This window comes from Scleropages formosus, chromosome 15 (assembly GCF_900964775.1).
Source record: "Scleropages formosus chromosome 15, fSclFor1.1, whole genome shotgun sequence".
Lineage (NCBI taxonomy): Eukaryota > Metazoa > Chordata > Actinopteri > Osteoglossiformes > Osteoglossidae > Scleropages > Scleropages formosus.
Window position 1 is genome coordinate 18609810 of NC_041820.1, and position 27124 is coordinate 18636933.

At 45.0% G+C, this 27124-nt stretch overlaps 1 protein-coding gene across 1 annotated transcript; it reads right to left on the bottom strand.

Annotated features, from left to right (window-relative positions):
* Positions 1–6119: 6119 nt before the first annotated feature.
* Positions 6120–16069, bottom strand: si:dkeyp-72h1.1 (LBH domain containing 2). The gene is made up of 4 exons (XM_018727479.2): positions 15813–16069; positions 10810–10897; positions 8712–8913; positions 6120–7650 (listed from the first exon to the last, which is right to left on the bottom strand). The coding sequence occupies exons 2-4, from the start codon at positions 10894–10896 to the stop codon at positions 7583–7585; spliced, it is 357 nt and encodes a 118-aa protein (XP_018582995.1). The 5' UTR covers position 10897; positions 15813–16069; the 3' UTR covers positions 6120–7582.
* Positions 16070–27124: the final 11055 nt, after the last annotated feature.

Genomic DNA, 27124 nt, shown 5'->3' on the forward strand with positions numbered 1-27124 from the left:
GCCAACCACATGAATCTTAGGCTTGAATCACCTTGGATGGATTCACTGTCGTAGCGCAAGACACCACAGCGTCAGTCCTCGCTCCAAGGCCTAGACCCAGACATCGCTTTGTTTTTTCCAGAGGCCACATTCCAAAAAGTTCCAAAACTTCCTGGTGCTAAATTTGCCCCGGCCATGGTGGTAACATGCTTGAGTTTCGAGGTGAAAATTCATTACATTTCTGTTTGGCTGAGGAATGAAGGTCTGGCGTGAGGCCCAGAAAATGCGTCCAGATGACATTGGAAGGGAGGCTGGTTGTGCCTCCGTTTCTTTCTGTTTCGTCTTGCTTTTTCGACACGGCCTCTGCTATTTCTTTTAATGCGCAGTCGATGCCCTCGTGCCGTTTTGTGGCCCTGCGGAAGAATTATCAGTGAATAGCTGCAGGTGGAAAGTGACGCTATGTTGACCGTGTCATCCAGACATGCGACACAGCTTGCGAAGGACACTTAGCAGGCTCCGCTATGGTTGCAGTGCGCTGGGCAGGATGGCGGGAAGTGCAAGCAGCTGGGCGCAAAAGCTCAGCTTGTCCTTTTCGTTACAATAACACCAGCCTTACCTCCGAAAGGGGGGCTCTGCGTCCGAGAGGAGGGCGTGCTGCCTGGGGGAGCCATTGAAGATCCCGTCGTCCGTCCGGATCCCCAGGTCACACAGCGGGGAAGGTGAGAGACCGGTTCTGTCTTGAGGGATGATGGAGCTGCAGCTATATGTGAATGCTAAAATCTTGTCTGGGACTTTTCCCCTGAGCGCAAGCTTTTCATGGATGTGTCTGTCTCGGTACGTGAGAGGGCTTTATGCATGCTGTGACATGAGGCATCTCTGTGTTTGTGTGTGTACCGCTGCATGGGTAGCTCTGCCGGAGACACTATCATAGTGGTTTATGCGTGTGTGTCCTTGTGCGTCTGCTCTAGTAAACATACCCTGCTTTAGAGGATGGCTTTTTACTCCCTGACAAGTTTGTGTCTTTATCTCCGTGTACATGGGGTATAGCCTCACATCGAAGTTTCACAAAATGTGGGATCACTCCTGCATACCATCCCTATAAACCACTTACACAGACATCTTCTGTTCCCTGCTCTGCTTCTGAAGCCCGTTTGAAGGGACTAGGCCTGAACTGTCGTGGTGACACTGTATGTGACCGAGAGCAGTGACGCGCAGCAAGCATAATCTGAGCCCTCCTGGGGGTGTGAGTGAGAGGTGAGAAGGGCTGATTGTGGTGTTGACAGACTTATTTAGGGGCAGATGAGGCCATGGCTTGGAACAGTTATCGGGTTTTTTAAAGATGCATGCTGTGGTGACATCAGCCTCGTGTCCAGTCACTGCTTATTCACACTGCAACCCCTGTTTGACCCCTGCCCACAACAACACCTCGATGCCGACGGCAGTTCGGAATGAACTTTAGCATCTTTGTGAATGAGCAGGTGGTGAATGAGCAGGGCTGTAAAAGGAGCCTGGCAAATGTCTATGGAAAAGAGCTGTGTATTCTGCTTCCTGTTCAAGCAAACCAAGCAATCAGGCCTGCTCTTGGTCTGCCACCCATTTTGCATGTTGTGTTCATCTGACTGTCTGAGGCTGTCAGATGACACAGTTGCTGTTCTCCAGCATTGGTTCTGTGAGGTCTTCAGTGCTGATAACCACCCATACACAGAGGAGGAGCGGTAACAAAACTGGGGACAGCTTAAAGGGCGGGCATGGAGCCTGCAAAATTCATAGAGGGAGATGAACATCGTTATCAGAGGGTCTCATTCTCCTTGCCTACGGGTATACAGCTGTGTCCTTGGTCATCAAAAACCACACTAAATACACTAGAAGGTTTTGAGGCTAAGCTATTGCATTACCGTGAACATGAAAAGGTTCGGTTGGATGTTTTTTACATGCAACGGAGCATAAAAAGAAAAGATCTCCTTGTTTCCCCAATTATGGAACCAACCATACTTTTGTAAGCAGCACTGCCCTTTGACTTTTTCAGCATGCTTTCTGCGTTCCTGGAGCTATGACAGTGATTTAGCTTGTCTTCTTGTTCTGTACTTATCTGGGACCTGTTGTTCTGGACTTACACTCATTTGCTAGCCGTAACATGGAGGTTGGAGAGGTGTGGACATGCATGACTGAGCAGACCAAGCTCCTGGGAAGCTCCAAAAATCCCCACACCCAGCTGGGGCCCTGCTAGCACCTTACATGGAAGAACCGTTGCTGCCGGCATCCAACTGTCATCATCCGCTGCTCTGTCATTTGACTATACCCTGGCTGCCAGCTTTTCCGCAGTTATCTTGGAAGAATCCCTTATGATGAGCTGAGCTGCGAGCCTTGTTGAGAGGGCAGGGTGGATGGAGGTATCTGGATGGAGGTGGAATAGAGGAGTGCTTCCAGCTTATTCATCGTCAGGGGCCTAGGAGGTGTAATGCACAAGTGCCGACAGGTTTCACTAAAACAACATCGTTGACGTACTGGTCTGGTTCACTTACAGGGCAAAGGGTTTGCTCAGTTCCGCCACATGGCAGCTTCCTCATTGATCGAGCTGAACCTATTGATCGCATGGCTTGTGAAAGTAGGTGGACATGTCTCAGCAGTGACAGTCTTGTTCTAGGGAAGCCTTATGCGTATTTCAAAGGCCCTTTTTGAAGCCAGCAGGAGGAAGAGATAAAAGTGTTTACATGACACAGGCAGTTAAAAAATACCCTGCCTAACAGGCCTTGCCTTAATGGTCTCTATCAAAAGGCACTTTAACATCAACAGATTTGTAAGTGTCTATGTGATGTTGCTTTATCGCTGTTGTGGAAAATGGAAATGAAAAATGAATAAAAAATTACCCCAAATTTTTCTTTGTAGTCTCACATTTTACAACAATAGGCTAACAGAGATGCTGAGATTGATATTAATATTGAGTAGAATCATTTCTGCATTCATAAGTGAATCAATTGCTTATATACAGGGAAATGTACATCCAGTGCCTCTTTGATACTGAAGTAGGGTAGTGGACAAAGATTAAAGCATTACAAAAGATTCTTGAGTGGACAAGGATAACGCAGCGCAGTTCACAATATAGACACAAATGGATATGCAGTCTAAACACAAATTTGGTTAGGGTTTTACTACGGACCTTTAAAGTGGGACTGGACAGGGAGGGGATCGCGTTAATCACATTCTGGGGTTAACCATTTCCATGTTAAACTGTCATAGCGAGTCACAGAGAGCCCACTGGTCTCTGGCAGCTCATGAAATGGCTTGTTATGGCAGAGCAGTCAGACCAGTTCAGAGTTACGCCCAGGATCTGACAAACGCTGGTGTGTGTGTGTTTGCGTGCACATGATTTAGACATGCCTGGAATCTGTCTCAATGGTTTCTTTTAAGTGGCCAGATCTAATTGCGCTTGAATAACATAACAGTGGTGCTTGAAAGTTTGTGAATCCTTTACAATTTTAACTGTTGATCAGTGCCACACATTGGTTTGCAGGAATTTTAGCCCATTCCTCCTTGTAGAACAGCTTTGGGGATGTTGATGGGCTTCCTTACATGAACTGCCTGCTTCAGGTTCTATTTCTATAGGATTAAGGTTAGGACTTTGACTCGGCCACTCGAAAACATTAACTTTATTCTGCTTTAATCATTCTTTGGTAGAGCCACTTGTGTGTTCAGGGTCATCTTGTTCCATGACCCACTTTCTCTTCAGTTTCAGTACACAGATGGATACCCTGACATGTTCCTGTAGAATTTGCTGGTACAATTCATAGTTCCATCGCTGATAGCAAGCCATCCTGGTCCAGAGGCAGAAAAGCATGCCCAAACCATGATACTGCCACAGCCAGTGTTTCACAGATGGAATAAGGTTCTCATGCTGGAATGCAATGTTTGCCTTTCATCAGACGTAACACTTCTCATTCAAGCCAAAAAGTTCTCTTTTGGTCTCATCTGTCCACAGAACATTCTTTCAGTAGCCTTCTGGCTTGTCCATGTGGTCTTTAGCAAACTGTAAACAGGCAGTAATGTTCTTTTTGGAGAGTAGACGCTTTCTCCTTGCAATCCTGTCATGCATACCATTGTTGTTCGGTCTTCTCCTGATGGTGAACTCATGAGCACTGACATTAGCTAATGCAAGAGAGGCCTTCAGTTCGTTAGATTTTACCCTGTGTTTCTTTGTGACCTCCCAGACTATTACACGCCTTGGTCTTGATGTTTTCTTTGTTGGTCAGCTACTGCTGCAGAGGGTAACAATGGTGTTGAACTTCCGCCATTTGTACACAGTCTGCCAGACAGTGGACTGGTGGAGTCCAGATTCTTTAGAAATGGTTTTGTAACCTTTTCCAGCCTGGTGAGCATCAACAACTCTTTTTCTGAGGTCCTCAGAAACCTGCTTTGTTCAAGCCATGACACACTTCCATAAACCTTTGTTGTGAAAATCAGACTTAAATAAAGCAGAACACTCACACCTGATTGTCATCTTGTTGATTGAAACTTCTGACTCTAATTTCCTCTTCAAATGAAGTGATAACCCTAGAGGTTCACATACACAAAGAGATATGTAACATTGGATAATTTTCCTCAGTAAATAAATTAACAAGTAAAATTTTTGTCTCATTTGTTTAACTGGGTTCTCTTTATCTAGTTTTAGGACTTCAGTGAAAGTTTGATCAAGTTTTAGATCATATTTAGGCAGAAATGGAGAAAATTCTAAAGAGCTCACAAACTTTCAAGATACACTGTAGCTGTTACGTGAACACTGTATTATTTCTGCTTTTCCTAATGGTAGTGCAATGCTCCCCAAACTCTGAAGCCAGGAAATTCAAGATGACCTTAGTTACCACCAGTGACAGGTAGGTGTGGCTGGCTTCTCTGGAGGAAGTGGATGATGTTTTCCTTTGACCACCGTTTAGCTGGGAGCGAGTGCCACTCCCACTGGGCCCTTGCCTCCACTTTGCTCTCCCCCTACATAATTGTATGAAGGACGCAATGACCTTTGAGTCCCTCTGGGATCTGAATCATTTATAGCCTCCCACACGCCAGTGGGCCTCCATTTCTGGGTGATTTTTCTTTACCGAGGGCTAGCAGTGTGACAGGGTCAGCCCACTTTCATTCTTGCCCAAGACTATCACCGTACTGTTATTCTTGGACTTTTATTGCTTGTTTTGCATGAGGAATAGAAAAAAGTATTTTCAAGGTCAGTTCGCCTGTGCTTTACTTGCCGAGAATCCTCTGGCAATTCAAAGGGATCTCCGGCATAACCTTCTCTATTACCGGAGAAGAACAACTGAGCAGTTTCTTTGACATTTCGGGAGCAAAGCCACACCAATGCAGAGAGGCAGCCCTGATGGACAGAGGCCACATCCATGGAGGAAGGTCATGAGTAGATGGTTATTTCTTGCTTGGACCGTCCACTCTGAGATGTAGCCTTTAGGGTGGTGGTAGAATACAATCAGGGCCATAGCCAGGAATTGTGGGCCACTTGAAAGAATATTGCTCTGTTGCTTTTATCTGTAAAATGCTCTTTTAAACAAGAAACATGAATTTCTACTGGAATTTTTGTGGTCCCTCTCCAAGTGTGGGTTTCTATAATTAGCACTACTATTTACCCCACTAGTGATGGCATTGGAGACATTACAGAGATCCCTGAAAATACACTATCCTAGTTGGGAACATATGTAGGGCACTATTTTTTCAAGAGGTGTTTTGGTAAGTTTGTACAGAAAAAAAGCCAACATTACTTCCTAGCTCTTCTGCAGCAACTCCTAGAGATGTAGGACACTTGTGAGTTGCTGTGCTTTGACTCTTTGCCCAGTTTGTGCCATACAGCTATTGCCCAGGCTGCACATGTTGCCTGTTCTCAGACCTTTGACTAGCACTGTACCTGGAAGAAAGAAGCAAAGCGGCTTGAATGGCTCGTGCAAGGTGGTTTGGAAGACATCCCTTCAGCCTTTGGGGGAAACTTGAAGTAGTCCTAGTAGTGGTTAATAGGGCATACACACTCTTACACAAAGTCTGCACTTTTCTGTGTTCCAACATACCCAGCAAATGAGAAATAAACACACTCTACCACCTGCAGTTCTAGTTAACACCAGAGTTTATTGTAAACCTGCAGTCATCTTTATCGCAACATATACAGAAATATGATCCTTTGTACAACTTCTACTTGTCTACAACTTCTATATTTAGCTCTAAATAAAAATATCTGGAAATATAATTTCAGTGACTGAACAAAATCAATGTCTACATAAAATAGACCTCTAAGTTGAATTATTACATTATGCACATTTAATCTGTTTTTCTTATAATACAAAGAGAACAATTTATTATTTAATAGATCAAGTGGCTATAATAATTATTGGTGTATGTTTCTGTCCTCCCAAAGCTAAGCTATCGCTAACTGGCACGAGGTTCAACATCACGGAGGACTACTAATGAGGGGAAACTCTGGCCAGTAAGGCTTGGGAGCAGGATGGCTTGGAGTAAGGACTTATGAGTCATGTGCAGAGAGGCACAAAGACTCAGTGACACACTGACTGGGTAGGCATTATTACAAAAAACAAAAATCACAGATGCACAGAGTCACTAAATTAATTTAAAAAACTGGACAGCACATTTTAATCTGCTATAATAATAATAATAATAATAATAATAATAATAATAAAGTTGTCTTTTAGATGCTTCCCTTCTTGTTTTTAAAGGGAGTCTGTTGACTACAGTACTGACTGCTCCCAGTACCTACTTGGTGTGATGATGCTCTGATGACCACTTAGTTTTAGGGAAGCACCCGGGGACTGAAAATCAGACAGAAACTTTCAGGTCAAAGGAGAAATCCTGTGCTGTAGTAAAGGGAACCACAAGGTTTCTCAGGATCTCTATCTAGTTATGCAGAAACTTATAGCCTCTGAAATTTGGAATGCTAAATTGACAGCAGAAAAACACGTACAGAAATACTGCTCATTAAAAGGTACAATCTATGCAAAGTGGCAGTGTTTATTCCACCCCAGAAGTAAACAGACATTGACAGCCACAACCAAATGTACAACAATAAGCAAGGTAATAAACACACACACACACACACACACACACACACACACACACACACACACGCAGAAATGTATTCCACTCCGCTGTTTGTACTTTTTGATAGAGGACTTCCAGACTGGGATTAAAGGCAGATATGTCAAAATCTTAGCGTACACTACATCATACAAATGCACGCACACTTTCTGTCTGTGTTCCTACAAATTACCAAAAAAAAAAAAATCAACCAAAGACAAAACACAAACAAAAGAGATCTGATAAGTTCTGTGGTTTTACATAGGTCCAGGTGGGTATGTAACCAAAAAATGGCTCTACAAAGAAGTGTAGCTACCACCAGAATTTGGCACGAGTGAGCTATCAGAGACCATTTTACTCTGGTGTGTCCAAACTGCGGTCTGCCAGTAGGGAACCAGGTAATATGTGGAAAGGTGGGTTAGCCCCTTCCTGAACCCCAACCCCCCACACCCTCCACCCCTGTTCTCTGTGCTCGTGTTTGTCTGGAGACATTCACAGTGAAAGCTGAGGTCATGAGGGTGAAGTGGCTTCAGTTGGAGTCTCCACCCATGACCCCGCTCATCTCCAGGCTGTCTTCACCAGCAACATCCAGCTCCTCTGTAGGAAAACAGGGGATGATTTTACACACCTTAGGCCAATGGGCAATGGGTTCACACAAATGTTTCTCAAACTACTTCCTGATCGAGATCCTTGACATGGAGTTTTCGGAGATTCCGAAATCTGCCTGTTAGTTTTAGCGTTTTGCATTACATTAATGGCTGCATTACCTGTCGTTCTCCCCAAAGATGATGATGACTTCAAAACAGAGGAACTGAGTTATGACTCCATCTCTAGTCTATTTGCATGACAAAACAAGCAACGCGTTGCGGCATAGGACGTGTCACATTTTTTCTTTGCAGTCTGACACACCTAGCCATGGCAATGGCAATGGCATGGCAACAGACCATGGCAACAACTGCCCTGTGGAGCACTGGTTAAGGTTCTGATTTAAATCTCTACAGGAGCCCTGCTCATGTACATTTCAACAGGACAAATTGAAAGAGAGCTGCTTCAGTAAATACTATGAGGCTTTAAGTCACCAGGGGATAAGGATGCATGCTCAACAAATCAATAATGTATAGAGACAAATAAGGCACAAATCACCCCTGCTGTCATTTTGAGAGGGGAGCAGGACAGAAGGGAAGGGAAGAGGCCCCCTGAATCTGCGTCACAGATGCAGGAAGGCTGGCAAGATGCATCTGGGCTCGAACCGGGCGTGATGCTACACATAGGTGAGGTGACCAAGGACTACGACAGAGACCCGATAAGACGGCCAGGTGCCAGCGTGAACAGGTGGCTTCCCCGCTGGAAAACAAATCACTCGACAGCTCTTCAGGCCTGGCATGCTGGCATCTAGTGGAACATCAGCCTCCAGTATAGCTTGAGCCAAGCAGGCAAATTCCATTCAATTATTCAGTTAAAATAAACTGAGAATAAAAGATCCATTATTAAATGTGTTACCACTTTGTTATTTAGATTTTTAATGTTTTAGCGCTGCGGTAAGAAAACACTGCTCTTGCTGCTTCTGTCTTGCACCTACTCCTGCCTCCATTTACCGAGATTCCCCTGTTGCCCTTTTCAGGCTGCTCTGGTAGGGACCAGCTGTCTCATTTCTGTACCTGCTGTCTGACAGTGTGCAGGTGGCTTGGTCTGGTCACAGCAGGTGGCTGCAGTCTCCCCAGCTCCCTCGACAGGGGTCATATCATCCGGAGGCCAGCGGAGCTCCCCACTCTCCACCTCCCCGCTTTCTGTGGGCTCCACCACGATGGAAGGCAGCCGTTTTGACAACTTGGGGTACCGGTCATGGGAGTCGGGGAAGATCTAATTAAAGGGGAAATGGGGAAGGAGGAGGGAATAGAAGACACCCCATTCAATTGCCAGCCCTACACAACACTGAGAGGACAAATATATGTGTGTGGGGTGGTGGCATAACAACGTGTCAGGCAGTGGCGGCCTAAAAATTATTAGCAATAGGATAAATACTGGAAGCAAACATTAAGCAGGGGGTAGTGTGGTGCTTAGAGCCAGGTCTGAATCTCATCTCTTGCTGCAGTACCCTTGAGCAAAGTACTTACCATGAATAGCTCCAGTAAAAAATGATCCTGCTGTGTAAACGGGTAAAAAATTGACTTAAGTGCAAGTCCCTTTAGAAAAAAAGTTTCAGCTAAATGAATGAATGTCAGATAGTTGTGACATTAGTGGGACACATTCCCTCTGACCCCCTTTATTAGGTATGTGGTGCGAGGGTGCCTCTTCTGCCTAGGAATGCATCAAATGTTAAAAATAAAGACACAAAGCAACTTGATCCTTCGTATTCTGCACGTTCTACGTGCAAATTTGCTTGAGATAATGAGGCTTAAATTAGGAACGTTGAACAAGGATCAGGGTGACAGAATATGACTAATGAAGCCTGCAGTAATTTCCAAAGCCATTCTGATGGCACTGGTGGAGGTGGGGGATTTGGGAGGGTTTTAAGGTGAGAGGGTTACAGGCATCTGCATCCTTTCCCAAGCAGCAGACTTGGAGGATGAAATGGCAGCCGTTGAACGCGAGCCATCGGCCCATAGAAACCGAGCCCTGCTGAGGAGAGCTCACTGGATCCGCTCACCATGCCGCGCTGATCAAGGGGGAGGGGTTTCCTTCCCCCCGGCAAGTGATGGGGACGATTTCCCCTTTTAAAACCATGACCTTTCCATTCCCAGCTGCAATCAGTGCCCCCTGCAATGAGTCTGAGCTGATACGGAGCAAAGGAAAATCTGTAACTTTCACCTTTTTGCACACAGTGAAAAACGTGGCTTGGGAGTCCAGACAGAATCGTTTGGGGGGGCTGATGGAAGTAACTCCCGTTGTCAAAGAAGAGCAACTGGAAATTTACACCTGTCACATCATCCACCAGCAGTGGCAAAGAGTGGAAGATGGCTTGCAGACAGCTGCTCCTGAAGTCAGCAGAGGACTTCTTGGATGTCTCTACACACCTAATGGCAGCCTCGACAATTTGAGCATTCGTGTCATCATACACGCTCGTTTCCACCTGTATGTTTTTGTGTGCATGGACTTCTTGCTTCTTTTACACGGGCTGCAGATTTTCTGTAAGTTATGCGTGTGCATGTGTGTCTCTGTATGGAAACTTTGTGTCTGACATACATTACACATGCACTTGTTTGACATACATTGCATACACTTGCCAGTGTATGTGTTTGTGCGGATATGGCTATGTATGTCTACATGTGCCCGTCCTGGGTGTGTTCCCTCCCCCTCTGGCCTTACGCCCCTGTGTTCCCGGGTAGGCTCCGGTTCCCCGTGACCCCGTATGGGACAAGCGGTTCTGAAAATGTGTGTGTGTGTGTGTGTGTCTACATGTGTCTAAGGGTACACTGTGTTTTACCTGGTGGAAACATTTTGGAGGAAACTTTGAAAGCAATCCTTGTGGTGACAATGTCAATGCAGTTTTTAACTATTGAATGCGTTTTAAAAACTAAACAAAAAAACAAAAACTTTTTATATGTCAGTTTTCACATATTTTTTGCACTGTTAGGTGAATATAGAAATAATTTACTTCAGTAAGATGAGAGTTATTCAAAAAAGATAATTATATATAATGTATATTTGTATATATCGCTTTATTTGTGTGCTTATAAAGGGGTTCATCTGTTATAAGTATATTTTTGTCTTTCATTGTGTGTTAAATACATGTTTGCATACGTATGTCAGCAGCACCTGGAAGGTGATGGCCTGCTCTTCAGGACCACCGGCAGCACTGAAGTCTTCCATGGGGGGCTCACAGGTATTCATCACCTCTGTCATCCTGCAGGGCCAGACATCCAGACAGGAGGCCAACAGTTAGAGATCACTCATCCACTTCCTCTCTGAGTGACAGGCAGCATTTAGTGAAATTATTCCTTTCATGGGCTTGTCACTCAAAATCCCAGCCGCTAACCTAAGCATTTGCATTCTCACCCACTGATTAAGGCAGCATACTGATAGAGCAGTGCTCTTATTAGCAGCATCCAACTGCAAAATCAGGATCCTCTTAGCGTAGTCAAACACTGCTGCACTGCTTTCCTCTTACTCACCGTGCCTTTGACTCCGATGGTGAATAAGCGTCAATGAACATTGTATTGCCCCATTCCAGCCCATATATGACTTAATTCTGTAACTTGTGTGGATGTGTCTTACCTTTGGTAAATGGCAGTTTGGCACGTTCTCAGAACGTGAAACACATGTTAATGCAAGTTTTCACAGCCCTCAGCAGAAGCCCCTGCTACAGTCATTATGAGACTGGAAGAGCCTCCTATTCCCAGAAGACATCATCAGTGCTGCCAAGGATAATACTCCACCATACATTTCTCATGTTCGAAATCCAAGACCCATCATTGCATTGAACTATCTGAACTTAAAGTACTTCCATTCTATAAATCAAAATAATACACTCCATCTTTTTTCCAAGAACATGAAACAAAAGGACATTTGAAGGCAAACACCACTTCCTCAGGATCCTCCACCACTGAATGGTCCTATAAATCACCAAGATGACACAAAATATTCAGAAAAAGTAAGCTATTTCCTTCAGAGAGAAATAAATCCAGAAACATCACTTTCTTGAAATGCTGACAAAACAAGCTTAAAGCTGGGATTAATTAGAGTCACTTCAAGGTAAGACAACGTGTGACAGATAAAGTCCCACAGAGACATTTGTGGTGTGGGTCACTCTAATCTGCTGAGAGGCCTCTTAATGTGTCTCAGCAGCAATGGAAAATAATCTGTTCCAGAACATTCTTCCATAACTGTTTATAATCATCTGATACAGCTTCTTTTTGTGCTTGCCTGTTTTGTCTTGCTATTGATAAGCACTGCACATACCTGGTCTTGCCAGGACAAACAGTCGGTAAATTCCTGCCCGGTTCTGTACTAGGCTCTTTTATTTTTATATACTTTTGAAATGGAAATTATAAAATATTTTCATGTGCTCCCAGGCTGTGTCGAGTGTGAATTCCATCCTTGTAAACATGGTACCACACCTTGCCTCACAAAGGCATGACGTGTCAATGGTGGCCAACAAGAGATCAGGCTTTAGAGACAGGGCACTGTGATTCATTGAGAGCCACAAGTTTTATCTCCAGCTCAGTCTCTTCAGTCCTTATTTCAATAAGTCATAAATGACCTCTCCTGGAATTCCTTGTATAAAACAATTGCTCATTTTAAAAACCCCTGCAGAATCTGCAGATGTTGCTGCTCTCATCGCCTAGAGTTTGCTTCAGGCAGGCCATAACAGCAAGCACAAAATTTGGGATTTTGGTGAACACTCAACACTCTAAAGTGAACACTCCCTGTTTTTAAACGGATCTCCTACCGCTATACCGAAAAGGTATAACAGAAGTTCCTCAGGGATCACACAAACACAGTGCATCCAGTCAAGATGCTCAGTGTCTTAAAAGCTCTTGGCCTTAATGAAACACGTCATCTGGATGTCCGAGGGCAGAGGTCATCAAGAAGACTAATGTGTTCCCCTGCAGACCTTTGTAAGTGGGGGCCATGGCAGGGAGTCCCCCAGCAAGTCTCCTGATTGGTCAAGAAGTTCCTCTGGACTGACCCTCCTTTAGAGCACATACACAGCTCTCTTGAGTTGCCATGGAAACAAGCAGTCAAAGCAGGATGCCTTTGATTGTTGAAGTGGTGAACTTCAGAGTGCCGAAAGGACGGTCACTTGGTGGTTGTTGTCATTCTCTTTTTTGTATGTATTATGCATTAAGCACAACAGACGAACCAAAATGGCAGTCAAGACTGAAATTTTTCCCATCAGCTGGTCAAATGCAGTGAAGGATATTTGTCCTAATAATGATTACAACAATCTTTCACTTGAATAGCAATTTACCCATAAAAAGAAAATAATTTGTCACTTTGAATAAATTGAGATAACTGTTACATTGATATATACAAGAGGCATACTTAATAGAAAAGACTGCATAAGTATATATAAGGTTTGTCATTTGGGATAAGTTGCTGTATGCGATCATACACTTCAGAATCATATTTGATCCTGGTCGACTCCAGTGGAATATATCCAGTTGTATAAATGCTTGCAGTGCAACGAAAATATGTTTTTTGAACAAAAGCGATCCATCTATTTTCAAAATGTTACTCCAGCACAGGGTCATATGATGTGGGGACAATCCTAGAAGGTCAGGGTGCAAGGCAGAGTACACACCCTGGACAGGATGCTAGTCCATGACAAGGCACCCTTACACAATCATTCACAAAACACGCAAACACAGAAAGGGCAGTTTAAAATCACCATCTTACGAAAACTTGCAACTTAAGGTTCAAAGCTTCAGCAGGAGCTAATAATCATGACTGTATTTCAAATAAATATGGTGGTGTCTAAGAAATATTGACAGTTCACCTTTTCCATATGCCTTTATTTGGCTGTATTTGGCTCGCACTTACAGATAAAAATTAAGTCGTGAAGGTATGTTGGCAAAGCTCCAGAAGTTAATTCATGCTTAAAGAATGCATTATCGGGCCCTCTTCAGACACACTGTGTTGTGAAACACACAAATAGCTGTGGTCACAGTCAGCATGCCAGACCTTTATGCTTTCACTGTCTGCTCTTCTCTGCATCCCTGGGGCATCAGCAGGCATGTATTGATATGCCAGCCACCTTTTGTCCTGTTACCGTACTTAACATACTTCCAAAAAACAAGCAGGACCATCGGACTGTCATGCATCAGATTGACAGAGACGACCAAGAACAGTAAATACTAGTTACTTCGGATATTTCCTCATAAAAATCATTACACTACCAATATGAATGCCTTTCCTTCCAGGCCTTTCTATCTGTTTTACATGGCCAGTTGACACAGCTGACAGTGAAAAACACACCCTCTCTCAATGAAATCACTGTCCAGGAAATATATGATGGTTGATAATAAATAGCGAACGTATTTTGCACATGTAGTATCTTTGAGATGGTGGACAGGATAGTGTGGTTATTCTAAATAAGAAGACCAGTGTAAACTATGAAGCTTCTAACTTGCAAGCTGTGGAACATGTAAGGGGTTGGGGGAATGTGACTTGAGCCTAGAAGGAGGCAAGTTTTTTATGGTTCGGGTTAGTCATTTCAGCTTTCCAAAAAAAAAAAAAAATCACAACCACTCATCGTGGCTGTGACCTTATGAGTACGGCGACATCACAATGGCTGGTGAACGCCAAGCGCACACACCTTCACTCCGCATGGACTAACGATGATGCCATACAGTTCATGTAAAAAGGGCAAGTTACTGATAATGATGATAATTAATGAGTTTAAACTATAACAAGAAGTTGAGCAGTCCTGGTGATATCCAGAGGGAAAGCTAGGAAGGTAACAGAGACCCAGTCCATACTTATTGGCTCTTTGCCAAGGAAAGGGGGGATCCTTGGGGGTGGCGAGCTATGAGCAGGTGCCTCGTCCACATCTCCAAAACTGGAGCAGCACTAAGTGATTGGTTACTGGCTGCGAACATCACGCAAACCTCAAATCTCATCATTTAGTCGAAGATATTTCATGATTACGGATATTTACAGAAGTAGTGCAGCAAGATATCTTGAATGCCTTGGTGATCAGTACTTCCACCCCCCAACTGCTGCAAGATTTCATCATGCTGTCTTCTGTTAGCGCCTTCAATTCCTTAACACGGAAAGATTAGTTCACGGCACGGCCAGGTAGCCCACCACTGACAGCAGAACAAACCTGGGAAATCCTTCAGTACTGGAGAAGAGTCCAAGAGTTTTGGTGTCATTCTTAGTCTTGGAACCTTTCAAGGAGGCAAGTTAAAAGAGACAGATGTTGCCTCATTCAGGAATGAGCGCACTTGTCATGCTGTCCCCGCAGCAGTTGCACATTCCCTTGATGGAAAAAGCCGGAAATCTCAAGGACTGCCGGGGACAATTCTTAACCGGTCAGCTGGTTTTGAACAAATGGTCATTACAGCAAGGAGTGGGCTACAGAGGAATAAATCGTTTCTAAAATGATGGAAACGGTTCCTCTCTGTACGTTACGGAGCTCTGGGGAGCCCTGAGGAGCTCACACTGATCATGCGAACACACACACCAATACACACATGTCACGGTCAGAGACGGATGTGGACCAGCAGCAGCAGGAAGGGTGTCTCAGCCCATTCTCGAACCCTACCCTCCACACCATTGATCTGGGCTCATTCCTTCACATGATTTTATGTTCACACTGCTGGCATTTCAACTTTCACATCTCAGCTCATTTACATGATCAAAGTACTTTGCTTTTAACACCATGGGCTCCAGAACTGTCAGAGGGATTCCTTCTTCTTGGAAGTGAAAATGTGTCTGTGGAAATGACCACGGCATGTGTCTACAAGGTGTGTACAGCGATCAGGAGACTGGAACTTCCTTCGGGTAATTAACCATTCGGGTAACATGATAATTAACAGTTTCCAAGTGAAGGCGCACTCAGTATTTACTTGGATACCACAGTATTACTATAGTACCATACTCATACTGTAAGTCACCCGACAAAAAACATCATCACAGCTCGGAAATAACATTTCATTTGTCTCCTCAACAAAACGATCCGTGCTAATTCGGTGTAATCAGTTTTCTTTAATGACCATGCTGGTGGTGTAACACACACAGCGAAACAGAGTAAAAGCCGCGGCTGTCGGGTTTCGGCGCGTCTCCAGCTCGGGGCGCCAAGGCTTTCCGCTTACCTGTGGCTCGGGGTCCCTCCGAGTCCGGCTTTCCGTCTCTGCGAGCCTCTCTCGAGGGTCTCTCTGTGTCTGTGTGTGTGTGTGTGTGTGTGTGTGTGTGTGTGTGTGTGTGTGTGTCCGCCACAGCGCTGTACTCCGGGTAAAGACGCGGCTCCGCGATCCAGCCGAGATGTGAGTGTCAGAGAACAGAGATTCTCCTAACGTGTGTGTGTGAGCGAGTAAGGTGAGCATTCAAATGACAGACACACACACACATAGAGAGAGAGAGAGAAAGGGAGAGAGAGAGAGAGAGAGAGAGAGAGCGTGGGACGGAGAGAGAGAGAAAGCTAGGGAGAGGGTGAGAGAGAGACAGAGAGAAAGAAAGAAAGAAAGAAAGAAAGAAAGAAAGAAAGGGAGGGAGGGAGGGAGGGGGGAAAGAAGAAAGAAAGAGAGAAAGGGAGAGAGAGAGAGGAGGTGAGGGATGGAGAAAGAAAGAAAGAAAGAAAGAAAGAAAGAAAGAAAGAAAGTGTGAGATGGAGAGAGAGAGAGAGGAGGTGAGGGATGGAGAGAGAGAGAGGGAGAGGAGGTGAGGGCGTTAGAGGGTGATAGAAAGAGAGAGGGGGAAAAGAAGGAAAGAGAGAGAGAGTGTGAGATGGAGAGAGAGAGAGAAAGAAAGAAGAGAGAGAGAGAGAGGAGGTGAGGGATTGAGAGAGAGAGAGAGAGAGAGAGAGAGAGAGGGGAAAAGAAAGAAAGAGAGAGAGAGAGAGAGGAGGTGAGGGATGGAGAGAGAGAGAGGGAGTGAGAGGGCGTTAGAGAGTGACATGAAGAGAGAGAGAGAGAGAGAGGGAGAGAGAGAGAGAGAGAGAGAGAGAGGAGGTGAGGGAGAGGAGGTGAGGACGTTAGAGGGTGACAGAAAGAGAGAGAGAGAGAGAGAGAGAGAGAGAGAGAGAGAGAGGAGGTGAGGGAGAGGAGGTGAGGGCGTTAGAGGGTGACAGAAAGAGAGAGAGAGAGAGAGAGAGAGAAAGAAAGAAGAGAGAGAGGAGGTGAGGGAGAGGAGGTGAGGGCGTTAGAGGGTGATAGAAAAAGAGAGAGAGAGAGAGAGAGAGAGAGAGAGAGAGAGAGAGAGAAAGAGAGAGAGCACACACAGATGGAGCTATTTTCTCCAGTTAACCTGGTCTGTGACCAAAAAAAAAAAGGCTCAGAGCTCAGGCTCTCTGTCAGAAATTGCATAATGTTGCATCTCTGTTGTGGAAAATTCAAGTTCATCTTTGTCAGCTTTACTTCTTCTTTTACCACATTTCCTCTGTCGCTGTGCTGTTTACACTGGTTTTGTTTCAAGGTGAAAGGCGATGAGTTCATCAGGATAAATATACTTCTCAGATGTCCAGCCATCCATCCATTATCAATACCTGTTTGTCCGGTGCAGGGTCACGGTGGTCCAGAGCCTATTCAGGGTACAGCCTGGACAGGATGCCAGTCCATCACAGCTGGCACGTCCACTGAACAATCTGTACAGATAATCAGAACCCATACCAGCTGCCCAATTCTTTTCATTTCTGCACGAAAAGTTAAATCACTGATAATTTGATCATTGGGAAAATGACGTGTGTCTCCCGTGAACTCATATTATTTGTGTCTTCACTTGGTGTAGCTCGTGTCAGGCCTCATTTTCCAAGCAGTTACAGAGAAACAGAAAAACTGTACAGCACAATAATCCAGAAATAATCAGTGCACAAGTTAGTCTCTGCAATCATCTTGCCTCATTTTTAGTGCACTGAAGATATAAAGGAATATTAAAAATTATTGGTATCCTGCAGATCAATGATGAATCCACATTTTATTTTCAGAATACCGTCAATGTGTCTGATAGAAAAGAAGGTATAACTCGTCAGGGGACCTTCTGTGACAAAAGCGCATTGCTTATAGTAAAGGGTGTTGTTTGGTGCCTGGGACACAAAGACTTCTTGTTATTCTGCTCTCTACCGAAAGGCATGTTTGCTCAATATCAGAATGCAAATTTCACCTAGCAGGAAAAAATAGCACTTAGCAGGAAATGTGTCAGCGGGTGTGCCTCTTGAAGCAGTGGCATCAGAATATATACATACTTTTTAGCAAGTCTAATCCAAAAATATTTTCTTTCAGCATTCACAGTTTTAAATTTATTCAACTACATCCAAGTCACTGACAACCGGTGTCATAAAACTCGCTTTTTGACATGCTCAGCTGTACTAATTCCATTAGCTCAAAACATTCAGCCTACCCGGCTCTGCCAGGCCCTGTCTTCTCGAGTGTTTGGATTTAATACTGCATTTCATTTAGAAAAGAAATTCAAACTGAAAATAAAATTAAATTTACCCTAACTAACCTGAAGGAAAACTGATTTTACGTGATATGTCTTATTGCCACACCAACATGGTCCAGACATCCTGTCTAGTGGTCAGGAGGCAGAAAGCCAAACATGGTAAAATAAAATGAAATATACACACACCCACACACACACACATTGCCTGAAACCACTCGTCCCAAGCGGGGTCACGTCGAGCTGGAGCCTAACCCGGCAACACAGGGCGTAAGGCCGGAGGGGGAGGGGACACACCCAGGACGGGACGCCAGTCCATTGCAAGGCAGCCCGAGCGGGACTCGAACCCTAGAACCACCAGAGAGCAGGACCTGGTCAAACCCACTGCGCCACTGCACTGCCTATAAAATAAAATAAAATAAAATAAAATAAAATAAAATGATAAAATAACCCGAGACTCCAACATCCAAGTGCACATATATTTCCTCTCCAGGAGCAGATTTTAAAACCGCACTTCTATAAAATGTGTAAGTTTTTTAAACGAAACACCAGTTTACAGGAGTGAAATATGCGTTCATGTATGACTCGCGGTGCTGGCAAGGTGGGATCTTGGGTCTGGTGTCAAAGATGTGCCTGACATTAGTGTTCCCCATGTCCAAGGTATTTCACAGATGCTGTTTTCAAACCATCAAATGAATACTACCTGGGTGCAGCCTTTGCTTCCTCTGTCAGTCACAGAAAAATGATAAACTTCACTGTTTCTCTTGTCTAGAATCCTTGAATTTGTATCCAAGAATTACTAAATTTGACCACTGTCATGCTCTTCTTGCTTGGGGTCCCAAACAGATCTTAAGTAAAATACAGTGTACCTAGAGTACGTCAGATGCATATGATGTAAAGGTCATATTTACTGTTACGGTCATCATTCTGACCTCCCATTAAGTTTCAGTTTGTGTCTGGAATCTGTCTGGTTACCTCCAAAGCAGCAGATGAACAGGTTCATCAGTGTCTGGCTGACTCAACCACTCTGATTACCTTTGTTCAGAATGTCCTGGCGGTTATTATTAGTGTTCTTTTTACCAGCCTCCGAACCGCTTCATTGTCCCCTGACACACCGTTGCACCTCTCACTGTGTTTTCTAAGCTTTGTTTGAAAGCTTTTCACTTAATGACCAATGTAGAGTGCTCTCTCCTGTTGATCACAGAGTAAGGATGAGCCACTGATGTATTCATCCAACTAAATAAGTCATGAGCTCATGTATAAATGCTTAATAAGTACCTGTTGATCCTATTTCAGTCACTGGGACAGACTGATTACAGTTTGAGGAAAATCAAATGTGACTTCCTATTTGGCTTGGGGTCTTTATTCCGCCGGGTCTCCAGGTACGTCCCTGATCCATCTGCTTTCATCATATGACCCAAGTCAGCTGCGGAGCCACATTTTAGATCTCTGCGATCACAACTACTTAGCGTTCTGCGTTGCATTGGTTTTAGTCATCGTTCACAAGTCTGGACTACACCACCACCGTGCCCCTTGTGAGTCGGAGGCGTAGAGATTCAGATTCTTTCTTGGTCGTCGGTTGCAAAGTAATGGAGCAAGGTTAACTTGGCTTAGGGATACTTTCGCAGACCCTTAGGAACTCACAGCCTTCTGCTTCTCTCTGCTCATCTTTGCTCATGTCTACTGAGAAATACTGTATAGCTGCTGCCCCTGAGGTCTGACTCGTAGTTCCAAGGCTTCCAAAGCTCACTGTCTCATGACTGGCCTCTGCTGACGGTACACAAGTCAACACATAGTCTTCAGCGCCATCAACACCGGATCTGCTTTGGTTTAACGATTTGCATGCTGCCAACCCTGGCTATTTTCAGTTTTTTACTTGTATAATACATTTGCATTACATTTACATTTATTCGATTAGCAGATGCTGTTCTCCAAAGCAATGTACAACTCAGTACGCTTTTTCTCAATGAACTTTCTTAAAGTATCGTGTTGGTTGTTTGTGTCTGCTGAGCAAGTAAATCAAGCAAGCAAACGGATCTACATTTGGACCTATTAGGTCCATGTGATGTGAAAACTCAAGTCGCATTTGAGATCCAGGGTTATGAGCAGCTAAGGTGAAAAAACCCAACGTGAAGGGTTCATGAACGTGAGGAAATGATTGGATGTGTGCCAGTTTACCTTTCCGAAACCTCACAGATTCCAGGCATGAACTCATCCAGTCGGTCAATACAGCCAGGTAAACGCCTACGTGCATGAATAGCCCTGCCACCCCACACATACACACACGCAATCTCAGAGACCGGAAAATTTTCTGACCGATCTTCTTTCAGTGCATGCAAGCGTTAAGTGAACAGCGCTAGAAGGTAAGCAGGAAGGGTCAGCTGTGTGTACGCATCTTTCTGCAACCGGACCAATCTGCCTGCGCGGTCTCAGCTCGTGCCACCACTGGCAACAACCCAGCTGTGATGTCATGGCAAGAGCTTGCAAGTGCTGAGAACGTAACCGGAGAGAATGTGCCACTCCTCTTCTGACGGCTTCTTTAGGCTTCTTCAGGAGATTAATTGCATCTGATGGGACTCAAAAGATGAGCTACCACTGCTTGGCAAGTAAAATTTTCCAGCCTATCCGTGACTCAAGGGCCAGGGGGCGATACAGAATGGCTGGCCACGCTGACATATACACCTCCGGCCAGTAAATCTTTAACCAGATCGCCTATTCGGAATTTCTCAAATGTTCCATCATGAGAAATGACAAGGGTGAAGAGGATGGAGGGGAGTAATTAATCTCCACCGACAGGGGCAGCAACACCTGAGACAAAGCAAGACATCAGTTACACTGTGCCGCTGGGTGTTCTCGAGTGACCCGACCCTAAACCCACGATTGGTAACTGGGGACGACTGAGTCTAAAATAAAGCTGGCACTCTTCCTCTTAGCGTGCATAGGCAGTGCGGGGGTCTGGTCCAGCAGGGGTGGAGGTTATTATCTGTGAGTCAGCCAAGCAAGTAAGAGAAGCGGCTCAGCTGGCGCCCTTTCTCCAGCGTCCACTCCTGATGCCTCGCTGTGTTTTCTGTGCATTAGTCCAAATTGCGGAGGACGGTAGCCCCTCGCTAGGCAGCCAGAAATAGCTTTTTATGTTCAATCAGAGCCTAATTGAGAATGACCAGTTGTGTGAGCAAGACACTGTTTTTTATTTCTGCACAATCATACCACCAATTACATTTCACCTTGAAGGCAGGAGCTTTTGGACAAGACTTTTTTTTTTTTTTTTTTTTTTTAATTTTATTGCGGCTGCCTGCTTGCACTGGACCACGGATGCTGTGCGCTGCAGTTTAGCTGTCTTACAGCTCGCTGGAATGACCCTTACAGAGAAGTTTGTTATTGTGAAATCATGTCTCTTTGCCTTAGGCCTCTCTCCATTTGGGGTGGTATTAAAAGCAACTGGTGACCAGGGGATGCAACCGAAATTCCCGTTTGTGTGTCGGGGAGCTGTGGGGCACTGCTGCAAACACAAGTCAACACTTGTCATCGGGAGCTCTAGGCATTCATCTTTTTTAGCAGAAGCTGTTTACTCCCGAAGAGGACGTCACTTGATTGTGTTATTGTCCTTTTTCCGACATTGAATGTGTTGCTGTGATTCATAGGAACGGCCCACAACTTCATTGACATTCATTTCTCAAGTGGCGGTCTCACGGTGGTGAGAGCTTCGCTCCGCAGCGATTGTTTCTCGGTCAGTCCGATTGGTGCCGCTCCAATGAGGACTCTTCAGCCCACAGAGTGCGAGCTATTGTTTCTTCCACCGCTGCCCTCCCCTCTCCCAAACACCAATGCAGCGTGCAGCATTTTCCATTAAGAACTAGAAGATGCACGAAATCCAGAATCCACCCCTCGGCAGCGCCACGCGCATAGCAACCGAAGGACTCGATCGAGCAGTGTAGGCTGGCACGATGTGGAAGGCTACAGACTTCAGAGAACGAAGTCATGACGATGAGCTGGCAAAACGATGCATTTATTAAAGCCGTGACCATATGTCAGAAGGGGGCAAGTGGAAATTCCACAACCTCTCTGGTATGAAATATATTAAAACAGTCAAACTCGTCCTGCATCTTCGGTTTTCAGCGGGATTCAGTGTCTGCCAGAGTAGACTGCCGTCTGCACCTTTCTCATGAGACGATTGATATATTGGGGATTATGAGCATGGGAAGTATTTCCCAGTATCACAACTTCTGTGACATCATCTCCCTAACGGATCCCTCCCAAAAACACACAGGACACAATCTCAGAAGTCCTCCGTCAGGAACACCGAGACTGCTATGAGAAGTCAGCGAGATGCCGTTGACAGGTCTGGGTCCCATGCTGGCTGTGCCGTAACAGTTCAAACGACTTCGGAACCTGGGGCTCTGTTCATTACCGCAACACCCGAATAAACACATTTCCCAGAATAATGATTTTGAAATAATTTGGGCATTAATTGAACTGCAGGGATCCGGTCAACAATTTACCAGAGAGCCACAGAGCTCATGTCTTTTTGATACTGACTCTTTTACAATTAATTGGGATCTGGTGGCAATAGTTACAGGAGGATCCTGTTTTCACACATTTGCCCTCAGTGCTGTGACCCTTGTTATTCATCCCACGGAAACCTGTGTGCACTGTTATTCGTTCAGGGTTATACCTGTGCAGTTAAATCCAGCTGAAGGAAAACACCAAGCTTGTAAATCCACACGTACAATACGTCAAACCCTTTTTTTTTAGTTTTGATCGATCCTTTTATTTGAGAGTTTGATTACTGGATTTTCCTAAATTGATTTTCATATCCTGCTCTGTGGGCAGTTTCCAGTGAAGCAAAGTAGATCGTACCAGGGCTTAGCTGACTGGGTACTACACGTCATGGCAGCACAAGGACACCCAAAGGGACTTAACCAGGCTTTCAGGACAGCACAGACCTGGGCCGTCCAGTCAGCGATCTGCTCAGTGGACTCTGCCACCTGGATATCTTCTCCGTGGCTTGGCATCTCTGCGAGGAGAGAATTAATCGCGGTGACAGCATGCAGCTTTTGAAACACAGGTGTTCTTTTTCCCTTTTTTTATTGAATGATGCAGCATTTTCCATTAAAAACAGTTCGACAGAAGGGGAGGGGCCAGGGAGTGGGTGTATGTGTGTGAGCGTGGCCACAACACGGAGATTTAAAATTCAAAGCTATGAGCCACGATGTTACCTGAGCAGGCGCTGAACAATAATGCTTAGTCACTGCGTCTTGTTTTCAGTAGTCATAGTTGCTTGTTACCAACAGACCTTTTTTTTTTGTTAATACCACTTTATAGAAGGCAGTAATTCCATTTATTTATTTAACAGACACTCTTCTCCAAAGCAACTTCCAGTGAACTCTATGTAGTGTTACCCTGCCCACACACCTTGTTCCCCAAGGTGACTTACACTGCTAAATACACTACTTACAATGGGTCACTCATCCATACATCAGTGGAACACACACTCTTTCTCTGTCACTCACACACTATGGGTGAACCTGAACAGTATGTCTTTGGAGTGTGGGAGGAAACCAGAGCACCTGGAGGAAAACAACACAGACATGGGGAGAACATGGAAACTCCACACAGACTGAGTGGCGTTCGAACCTATGTCCTCTTGCACCACCCAGACGCTGTGAGACAGCAGCGCTACTTGCCGTGTGGCTGTGCCACCTACATTATCCATGAAGCTACATATTATGGCTATACATATAGGTAAAAACTGCAAGATATGTCTCTTGTGATAAGAATATATGCCCTGATCATGAACAGTATCATACACTATCATGCTTACTATACATGTCCATAGGTATTACTTGACACTTAAAGTGCCACCCCATCTGTTGTTCATAAATCCCTCTTTCTGTAAATCAAAAATCAGTGCCTATAACACTTTAGTTATCTAAAAATACTGACATCATTAAAACGTACATTCTAATCATGGGCCACACACTGCCAGCCCCCGTGATCCTCTGATTGTGTTGCAGCCCCCCCTCACAGTGCCTTGGGATTCTTCTCCCGTGTACACTCTAAATTGATTATTGCCTTAATGGCATCTGCATGCTTTTAGATACACTCCCTCCGAGCTGCCAAGGTAATATCAAGTCATTCTGTGTCATCTTAGCAAATCTGATATCCGGTCAAAATTCCCACGATTAAGGCCCTTCTGACAAAAAGTAATTCAGGGCTCCAAGGCTGCCGTCTAAATCTCTGACATCAAGCGTTGCTTCTCTGGCAGAAATATACGGGACACAGAGACTTCGGAATTCAGGCAATGTCCAGGATCGCTGCAGCTCTTTTTGCCCCCTGACCCAGGACATCGATGAGCGTTGTGCTGAGCAAAGCATCATTGGTTCCCTCAGCATCACTGCTACCTATTATACACATACACACACACACATTTTCAGAACCGCTTGTCCCATACGGGGTCGCGGGGAACCGGAGCCTACCCGGCAACACAGGGCGTAAGGCCGGAGGGGGAGGGAACACACCCAGGACGGGACGCCAGTCCGTCGCAAGGCACCCCAAGCGGGACTCGAACCCCAGACTCACTGGAGAGCAGGACTGTGGTCCAACCCACATGTACCTCCAAAAAAAAAAATTACTAGGAAGGTAATTTGGAATCATGGATGTGCTGATGAAGTTTTATGCAGCCACTCGTGTGATGAACATTGATTCATATGGTGGAGAGAAACTAACTGCACTTAAGGATCACACGTATGCATCTAAGCCTCTCTTCTTGCTAATATAATGCAAACATTGTATTTTCTATGAGACGCATGTTGCTTCGGAGAAAAGCGTGTGCTAAAGGAATAAATGTAAATATAAATGTACCTGATGTGAGTGAGGTCGGGATTGGATGCTCAGATTTATCATGAAACAGAGCTGTGTCTGAAATACTCTTATGGCCACTTCTTTGAAAATACAAGACATACGTATAACGTAAGGATGAAGGGCAAATGAGTTGGAAGCTTTCTAAAGCACATAGCTTTGACCTCTATTACATTTTTGTCAGTAGCATTAGCTGATAACGTCTATAATCCTGATAAATATTTCACAATGTATTCAACAGTGTAATAAGATCCCGGGGGGTGTGAATGTCTTTAAAAAAATATGCATTTGAGCAACTAACAATATTGTGACTAAAGCTTTTGTAGGAGAGTGCAAACACTATGCGTCACACACCACAAGTATTTATTCACATTCGCATTTACTCGTCACCATTCCAAGGTCCTGTGAATCAGCGCGAGAGAACGGCTCACGTACTGCTGAAATACTCACAATCGATTTCTGCGGCACACTTCGATGTTAGTTCTTATTGCCTTTTCCTGTCTTAATTTCTGTTGTTTTGTATTTACATTTATTCATTTAGCAGGTGCTTTTCTCCAAAGCGACACACATCTGATACACACACACATCATCTGAAACCGCTGGAAGGCTGGAGGGGGAGGGGACACACCCAGGACGGGACGCCAATCCATCACAAGGCACCCCGAGCGGTACTCGAACCCCAGACCCGCCGGGAACAGGACCCAGTCCAACCCATTGCACCACCATGCCCCCTCTCACAGAAAATACAATTTGTGAATTACATTAGGAGAAAGAGACATAGCTTCAGACATGTGTTTCTTAAGTACAGTTAGTTTGTTTCTTTCCACTTGATGCACCGATGTTCATCACATGAGTAGCTGCGTAAAACTCAGACTAGACGAATCCTGATCACCTCCCTACAAATTTTTTTTTAGGTACACAAACATTTACGTACAATACAGGAGTAGTGACTGTGTAAAGGCTTATCTGGGCATGATCATAAAGTTACGGTGCATGAACATTTACACCATACATGACCTTGAGAGATCATAAGCAGAGTGAGTCCGGAAGAGGTGAGTTTTCAGACCCTTTTAAAATGTGGACGGAGATTCAGCAGTTCCGAGTGAGAGGGGGAGGTCGTTCCGTCACAACGGAGCCGGAACCGAGAACCTCCGTACTTTACCTTTCGTGCGCCGGGCCACCAAGCAAGCGGATGTGGAAGAGCGTAGCAGTTTGGTTGGGGTGTACAAAACCGAACTGAATGCACCTCATAGTGATATTAATTTGGGAAGCTGTATTCAACGTGCAACAGACCCATTTAAGAGACTCGGCTCACTGACGCATAAAACACAAAAGCAACAGCAGAGCACAGCAGTACGAGACGTTTGGACAAATGAGCCGCACTATCAGTCTTCTCCATCCCATGTATTTTTGGAACTCGGGCTTGCTAGCACGATGTCTTATCAGGACGACAGATTAGCAGTCACTTCCTCAACTTGTCGCGGAAGGACAGAGCAGACTAATGAGAAGTGAAGGCAGCGGCTTGGTGGAAGATGTCGAACTTGCTCAGGCGCTTAATAACAGGGTGTCTCTCAAAGTGACACGGTGCTTGGAAGAAGCGGGGCCTCTGGACTCCGCAGAGCCGGGCACAGTCAAGCTGTTCTTATTCACAGGCTACAGCAGGGTCAGCTGGGTGTCAGCAGGGTGCAGAGAGGTTAAGGGACTCATCTTGTAACCAGAAGGTTGCTTGTTTGAGTCCTGGGGGGGGTCGTGCTACTGGACCTTTTAGCAGAAAGCCAAACTGAACAACTTCGGTGAAAATCCCGTTGTATACGCATGTAAATGTGCGAACTGTGGATGCTGCCTTGTGCCAGTAAAGTCGTGCAAAGGCCCGCAACTTTTAACTTAAACTGCGTGCAATTTGGGAGGCATGGTGGTGCGACTCCCGAGCTCTCCTTTAAGACATGGGTTCGAATCCGGCTCGGTCTCTCAGGAGTTTGGACGTTTTGTCCATGTTCACAGGGGCTTTCTTTCTTGCTTGCTTGCTTTCTTTGCAGGGATTCCTGGGCCAGACCCCAAACCCCCATGACCCAGATTGGACAAGCAGTTGCTACGGATGGATGGATACAATGAACCAAAGCAACAACATTTGTGGCTATGAAGTCATTATTTTTAAACATCGCTGCATGTAAAACTT